The following is an 8,478-nucleotide window of genomic DNA, read 5'->3' on the forward strand; positions in this document are numbered from 1 at the left end:
TACAATGTAGATGCTCTGAATGTCAAGTGAAAGGTTATATATTTTAAGTAAAGAAACAAAAATGAAAAGAAAGAGGAAAGCTTTTGGAAAAGTTTTGTAAAAGTTAAGTTGGCTCTTGTTAATATCAGGTTTAAACTTGATATTAGCATGCCGGTCATGGTCACAAATCCGGGTATCGGGTTTGGGGCGTGACACCCAGGCCTAATATCCCTACAATAGCCCCTCGAGATTCTCCTTTTTGGCTTCCCAGGAAGAAATGAGGATTTCGATGTCTCCAGATTTGCTCTGTGCTTGTTCCGTCCCACCTCATCCCAAAGATACGTTGTTTCAACTACCCAAGACACGTTTTCGTCACTCCAGCTTACGAGACGCGCTTCTCATTAAATTTTTATGGCCTTATGTTCCCCATGTTCTACGGTGCGATGCAAATCTAACGGTTGAGAACTCTGTTAGGACTCAGGCGGGAACTTTCCCGTTCTGTAGCTAATTCTTTGATATAAATATCAATCAAATCAAACACTCCCTTTATCTTAGCAATTCCTTAACTCTTAGTGCACATACTCCGAACCTACCCACTTTCTCACCTTGCTCGAGCTTCTACAAATACTAAAAGCCTGTCCGAGGACCCATTTTTTACTCTTATAAGTCCTCACGAATCTCTACTCTTTATTTTTTCCATACATTTTTTGTTCTTCATATTTTTCCTCTTCTTGGCTCTATTCTTTTTCTCTCAACCACTTTAGAGCTCTCCAAACCATCTTAGAATGGGTAGATTTAAGTGTCTAGTAGACTCCGAGGAGAAGATAGAAAATTTTAGTGCTCAATATAGGATTCCTCCGAGGGTGGGTATCAGGTACTGCGAAGAGGGAGCGTGGCATGTTGAGAGGAAGGAGGGAGAAGTCGTGATTCCTATGATTGCCTTCATAGAGGGGGGAATGAGGGTTCCTATGAGTCTTGTGACCAGAGATTATCTTAGGGCTTATAGATTAGCTCTCACCCAATGCGCCCCAAATGTGTTCAGGATTTTAGGGTGCGTAAATGCCCTCAATGAGAAAATGGGTTTAGGACTCACCCATCATGATGTCAACTGGGTCTACAACCTTCATCACCTAAAGGGATAAGGGTATTACCTAAAGTCTAGATATCTTGAAGTTAGACTGATTCAATGCCTTCCAGAGTCCAAAAAGGGCTTAAATAAAGATTTTTTGATTTTGTCTGGGGAGTGGCACGATGGCCTCCCCTGCCCGACAAGAGAGGGACAGCTAGGTGGGGTTTTGGGTCTTTAGGACGTTTATGTTTACAAGTCCTTTATTTTTCGTTTCTGACAAAATTTTTTCTTTATTCTTGATGATTTTATAGACAGACATGTCGTCGTACCGAATTTCGGCTTAGTCAACCGAGAGAGTTTGGAAAACATTCTCCAAGTTGAGGTTTTCATACATGACGACGACCAATTGCAAGCGGCCCACCTAATTTTAGGGTATGATCCAATCTCATCCAGTTTCCAAGCACCGAAGTGCGTGATCAAAGCCCAAGACCCTTGTTTACGCCACATAAGTGTAGCTGTCCCTGGCTTTCTTCTCCCTAAAGGCGCACCTATTCCAGAAGGCACCCTTCTTACTTAACCCATCACAGTAGGTGATATTGCTTCTCAAACCATCCCGGAGGGCATTCCCAAAAAGGCTTTTCCACTCCAACCGGCTACCGGTGAGTCCACTTCCTCTCGGCCCACCAACAAAGAGGAAGGCGAGGAAGAAGAAGAAGAAGAAAAAGAAAAAGAAATAGTAGACATCTCGGACTCGGATGACATTTATGAGGTTTTTTTACCAACCTTCAGCTCTTGAGGCCGAAGAAGTGATTATCTCAACAAACAAGATGGGAATTCAAAGGAAATAGAAGTCTACTGTACAAGAGTTGTTGGAATCCCAACCTGGGGGAAAAGCATCCAGGAAGTCCAGCCAATCCCAACTTCCTCCGCCTCCAGCTCAGACCCGTCTTCCTACCCCTCCTCCTGCTTAACAAACCCGTACCGCCCCTGCCGACCATAAAAGAAAAAGGGACGACAAGGGTAAGGAGGCTATGGATGTTGGGAAGAGCCACCCTCATCAGGAAGGTGATCTCCAGAGGGGGTCTTAGCACCCCCGGGGCATGTAGACGAGGTCGGCTCATGAAGCTGACAGAAGGGCTGAGCACCAAATTACAACTCCAACCTGGGCTTCGGCCATGGAACTAAATGGGGCCCCCTTAACCTGTGAAGCTTCAATCTGGGACTTCCAAGAAGGGACGATTGGGTACATAGCCCATGCCGTGGAACAAAATTTGCTCCTCCCCAAAGATATGGCTGACCTCAGGTCTTTGAGGCAGCATGAAGTTTTTCTCGGGCTTAAAAGAGACCTGGTAACTATTTTAACTTTAAATCCTCTTTTTTGTTTTGTATTTTATTTTATTATTATTTAACTTGACTTCTTTTTCTTCTTAGGCCACCCAGGCAGTCTTTAGGACTGAAAATATGGTAGAATCCTCCCATCGAAAAATGAAAGAGAAAGAAGGAAAGAGGACAGCAACCGTGGATGCCTTCCACGTGGCTGAGAAAAGTAACAAAGAGCTGAAAGTCAAACTAAACGAGGAGATAAAGGAGAGAAAATCCACCGCGGCAGCCTTAGAGAATGCGAAAAAACAGGCCGAAAGCCAACGGCTACTCCTCCGAGATGCTGAGGATAAATTGGCTACTGTTAAGGAACAAATTGCTGCCTTGCAGAAAAAATTGGGGGATGCTAAGAAGGCCAAGGCTCTAACTGAAAAGACCAAGGATGAGGCAGTGAAGGCTAAAGAAGCAGCAGAGCAACACAGATACGAGGTCGGGGTGGCGGAGATCGAGGATGCCCTTAGAGCTGAGGTCCCTACAGTCTATAGAACTTACTGTGCCCTGACATGGGACGAAGCCCTCAACCAAGATAGGGTTGAGGCTTCTTCCATGCTCAGGAAAGCAGAGAGTGTCTACTATCCCCCGGCTATACGCCCTCGAAGCTCCGCAGACTCGAAGGCCGACCCTGAGTCCTCAGAGGTTGGAGAGATTCAAAGCAGCCCACCCAAGGATCCTCCTGTAGTTGATGTTTCTCTAGAAGGTGTTCAGTAAGCCAAGGGTACCACAGAGGCAGAAGAAGGCAACAAAGAAATAGCCCATGGCTCTGACTTGCCTCCAATGGCTCCAAAGGATCCTAAAGACAAAGAGGCTTCCCAGAATATGGAGTTGGTGTTGGCAACCCTCTCCATACCTCCAAAAGAGGGTCCGAAAGATGTCATGCTGTCCACCACATCGGCTAATACTCAGCCTCTCAAGGATCTAAAGGACAAACTTGTAATAAAGATGAAGAAATAGGCTAACCCTGTTCTCCTCTTCTTTTTTTTTTTTTAGTTTGTAACCAATCTATCTTTTTTTGTACTTGCTCTGCTTCATATGAAGACTTTTATTTAATGAAAGTTTATGGATATTTCCTTTCTTCTTGTGATTTCTGCACCGAAGCCGATATCATTTCCATTTCAGCCAACAAATAAAAATAATGATGAGGTAGCATTTCTTTCACTAATCTGCTTGATCAAAAGGCAATTGTCTTGCTTCATATTGATTAGCAGAAAAATCAGGTGAATTTTATTAAGTTAATCACCTCGGCAAAGTATAAACCTAATTCTATGAACACACACAATATTGTAGTATGCATATAGGTGTAAGTGGTGCTAATGAGGGTCAAAGAGATGGTCAACTTTTACACAAATACAAGTACGCTCGTAAATGCTTTAAGTGATGCTCATGGGCATCCATTTGGAACTCTTGATGCAATGAACATCATTGTTGTTTAGAGTGATTACACCTGGTAACAAAGTAGCTAACAAAGGAAACGAACTTACTGTAAATACATATATTTTACAAAGTCCGTTATGAACAAGATTTTGCCCTAACATATAGCCATTCGAAGGGAAAAATTAATCTATCCAAAGCATGTCGTCCGAGGATCCAGACACAACTAGGTTTCCCCTTGACACTCAGGTAATTATTATAATGTGTTAATTTTCTCAAAGCAGATGATCCGAGGAACTAGGCGTAGCCAAGGTTCTGTTTAACACTTTGAAAAATAATTAAAAGATATCAATTTTCCTAAGGTATTTGGTTCGAGAATCCAGGCATGACCAAGGTTCTGTTTGATACTTAAATTGATGTTGGGAAGTATTAATTTTTCCAAAGCAGATGCTTCGAGGAACCAGGAATAGCTAAGGTTTTGTTTAATACTTAGATAATTGTCATGATGTGTTAATTTTCCCAAAGCAGATAGTCCGAGGAACTATGCATAGTTGAGGTTCTGTTTAACACTTAGAAAAATAATTAAAAGATATCAATTTTCCCAAGGTATGTGGTCCGAGGATCCAGGTATGACCAAGGTTCTATTTGATACTTAAATTGATGCTAGGAAGTATTAATTTTCCCAAAGCAGATGGTCCGAGGAACCAGGCATAGCTAAGGTTCTGTTTAATACTTAGATAATTGTCATGATGTGTTAATTTTCCCAAAGCTGATGGTCCGAGGAACCAGGAATAGTTGAGGTTCTGTTTAACACTTAGAAAAATAATTAAAATATATCAATTTTCCCAAGGTATGTGGTCCGAGGATCCAGGCATGACCAATGTTCTATTTGATACTTAAATTGATGCCAGGAAGTATTAATTTTCCTAAAGCAGATGGTCCGAGGAACCAGGCATAGCTAAGGTTCTGTTTAATACTTAGATAATTGGTGAAAAACGTACGACACATAATATAGCAAACCCAAATTGGGTAAAGGAAGTCTTTATTAATAACAGTATCTTCTAAGATTATGTACATTCTAGGGTCGTGGTACAGCTTTTTCCTCCAAATCTTCAAGGTAATAGACACCTATTCCAGCCACCGATGTGATACGATATGGCCCTTCCTAGTTAGGTCCCAATTTTCCCCACGCCAGGTTCTTTGCAGCTCCCACAACCTTTCTTAAGACCAAGTCTCCCACTGTCAGTAGCCTTAGTTTCACATTGGCATCATATCCTTGCTTGAGATTGTGCTGGTAATAGGCCAATTGGACCATGACATTTTCCCTTTGCTCTTCAACTAAGTCCAAGCTCCTCTCCAATAGTTCATCATTATTGTTCGGAGTAAAGGAACTTATTCTCAGTGTAAGGAATCTGGTCTCTAGAGGAATTATAGCCTCGACCCCATAAGTCATTGAAAAAGGGGTTTCACCTGTGGACCTACGAGGTGTAGTCCGGTAAGTCCATAAAACATGTGACAGCTCTTCTACCCACTTCCCCTTTGCATCATCAAAACTTTTTTTGAGTCCATTTACTATGACTTTGTTGACAGCTTCAGCTTGCCCATTCCCTTGCGGATATGTCGGGGTGGAATATCTATTCTTTATTCCCAGATCGCAGCAGTATCTCCTAAAGGCTTTACTATCAAATTGGAGTCCATTGTCCGAGATAAGAGTATGGGGGACTCAAAACCTAGTGACAATGCTTTTCCAAATAAATCGCGTAGCATCCACATCCCTGATGTTTGCAAGCGGTTCAGCTTCAACCCACTTCGTGAAATAGTCTATACCGACTAACAAATACCTCTTATTCTCTGTTGCCTTTGGGAAAGGACCTAGAATATCCAAGCCCCATTGCGCGAAAAGCCAAGGACTAGACAAAGGATTAAGAACTCCTCCAGGTTGGTGAATGTTTGGGGCAAACCTTTGACACTGGTCACACTTCTTTGCATAGTCCTGTGCTTCTTTTTGCATCTTCGGCCACCAGTAGCCTTACGTAAGAGCCCTATGTGATAGAGACCTACCCCTCGTATGGCTTCCATAAATTCCTTCATGCAATTCCTCCAAGATTAGTTCAACCGCTTCCGGGTGTACACATAGCAGATACGGGCCGGAAAAAGATCTTTTATACAACTTCTAGTCCTTGGAAAGCCAGAACCGAGGGGCCTTTCTTCTTACTTTGTCAAGTTCGGACTTATCCTCTGGCAAAACATCTTCCTTGAGGAACGATATAATAGAGTCCATCCAACTGGGATCTGCCTTTATTTGATGAACATTGGCTATGGTTCTTCCGGCCTCGAAAGGCTTACATAAGTCTTCTATAAGTATTACCCAAGGTAAGCTTTGTGTTGAGTAAGTGGCCAATGTGGCCAGAGAGTCCGCATGTGTATTTTTACTTCTAGGGACTTGTGATAAATTGAAAGACTCAAACTTAGACTGTAAATGTCTAACCTGGTTTAAGTACTCTTTCATTCTAGGATCTCTGGCTTCTAACTCCCCCTAGACTTGGCCAACAACCAATCTTGAATCAAAGAACAATTCCACTGCTTTTCCACCCATTTTTTGTACCATGATCATCCCTTCCAACAGAACTTCATATTCAGCTTCATTGTTTGTAGCCGAAAAGCCCAATCTTAAGGATTTTTCAATCATGATCCTCTCTGGAGATACTAGGACTAGCCCCACACCAGATCCCCTGTGATTCGCTGCACCATCTACGAAGACCCTCCAGGACAAAGGTTCTAGCATGGAGATCATCCCAACTGATTTTCCATCCATGTTTTGCTCGTCAGCCCTTTCTTCTACCGGGATTTCAGTAAACTTAGCTACTAGGTTGGCTAGGACCTGACCCTTTATCAAGGTGCGAGGCATATACTATGTCAAAAGCCCCTAGAATTGTACCCTATTTCGCAATTCTCCCTGTGTAATCAGGACTCCAAAGTAGGGATTTGAGTGGGAGTTGGGTTAGGACCACAACTGTGTGTGACTGAAAGTAGTGGGGAAGCTTGCGCATAGCATGCACCACGGCTTGAATGGCCCTTTCCAATGGTAGATAACGAACCTCGGCCTTATGTAGGGACTTACTCACATAATAAACCGGCCTTTGGACACCACTATCTTCCTGTATTAGCACTAAACTCACTGTGTGGGAGGCCACTGCGATGTAGGCAAACAAAACCTCATCCACCACGAGCCTAGACATAATTGGCGGTCAAGACAAATACTCCTTCAGCTGTTGGAAAGTTAGGGCGCACTCTTCAGTCCATTCAAATCCCTTCCACTTATTCAATAACTGAAAGAAAGGTCTGCATCTGTCTGCTGACCGAGAGATGAATCGGTTTAGAGCAGCAGTCATCCCTGTAAGCCTCTGAACCTCTTTGGGATTTCGAGGTGGTTGCAGATTGTTAATTGCCTTAATTTGGTCAAGGTTGACTTCAATTCCGTGGTGCATAACCATATAGCCCAAGAACTTCCTTGATCCGAAACCAAAAGAACACTTGGAAGCATTAAGCTGTAGCTTGTATTTCCTCAAGATATCAAAAATATTTTCGAGGTCATTAATATGATTGGACTCCATCTTGCTCTTTACCACCATATCATCGATATAAATTTCGATGTTTTTCCTTAACTGAGGCTCAAACATCCTGGTCATCATCCTCTGATAGGTAGCCCCGACATTCTTCAAGCCAAAGGGCATTACCTTATAATGATAATTTCTAGTAGGGGTAACAAAAGTTGTCTTCTCTTGGTTGTCAGGAGCCAAAGGTATCTGATGGTACCCTTGAAAGGCATCCAGGAAGCTCATCTGGGGATGGCCTACGGTTGCATCCACCAGCTTCTTTTTTACTACCACTATGTTGGCCAGCCATTTAGGGTAGAAGACCTCTTTAATAGCCCCAACCTGCTTAAGTTTCATCACTTTGTCCTTGACAGCATCAGAGTGTTCCTTGGATGAACGTCGAGGCGGCTGCTTCTTTGGGGTGACGGATGGGTTAACATTCAAATGATGGCAAATGAAGCTCGGATCCACCCCTGGAGCTTCGTAAGCGATCCAAGAGAATACATCGAGATTCCTCTTGAGGAACTCCACCAACTCCTCCTTCTCCTGAGGCGGCAGCTGAGCTCCAACTTGAAAATACTTCTCCGGATCATCACCTAGGGTAAATTTCTCTAAATCTTCACATTTAGCATCCTCGGCTAGCCCCTTCGCAGGTAATTCCTTTGACTTTGATTGCTATAAGTCCTCCTTAGCTGAGGTCGAGGATTCAGCTGTTGGTTGATGTAAAATTGCAGACACAAGGCACTGCCTAGCCATTGATTGGCTCCCTACCAGTTCCTCAATTCGGTCTCCTGACAGATATTTAACTTTTTGATGTAGGGTTGAAGAGACAGCCCCTAAGGTGTGAAGCCAGGGTCTGGCGACAATTGCTGTGTAGGGGGAGTATGCATCTACTACTACGAAGTCCACTTCTACCACTTCTGAGCCAGCCTGTACAGGCAACCTAATTTGGCCCTTTTGGGGCAACAAGCTTCCTATCAAAGCCAGCCAAAGGTGAATTGTAGGCTGTAAAATCTTAAATTTTTAAATTTAGTCCCTTATATGGGTTAGGATACATGACTTCCACACAACTGCCTTGGTCCACCA

General features: G+C 43.2%; 1 protein-coding gene across 1 annotated transcript; it reads left to right on the forward strand.

The window, feature by feature from the left end:
* The first annotated feature begins 2,183 nt into the window (after positions 1-2,183).
* LOC115952562 lies at positions 2,184-3,386 on the forward strand. The gene is made up of 2 exons (XM_031069735.1): positions 2,184-2,397; positions 2,480-3,386. The coding sequence occupies exons 1-2, from the start codon at positions 2,224-2,226 to the stop codon at positions 3,134-3,136; spliced, it is 831 nt and encodes a 276-aa protein (XP_030925595.1). The 5' UTR covers positions 2,184-2,223; the 3' UTR covers positions 3,137-3,386.
* Positions 3,387-8,478: the final 5,092 nt, after the last annotated feature.

This window comes from Quercus lobata, chromosome 7, assembly GCF_001633185.2.
Source record: "Quercus lobata isolate SW786 chromosome 7, ValleyOak3.0 Primary Assembly, whole genome shotgun sequence".
Classification (NCBI taxonomy): domain Eukaryota; kingdom Viridiplantae; phylum Streptophyta; class Magnoliopsida; order Fagales; family Fagaceae; genus Quercus; species Quercus lobata.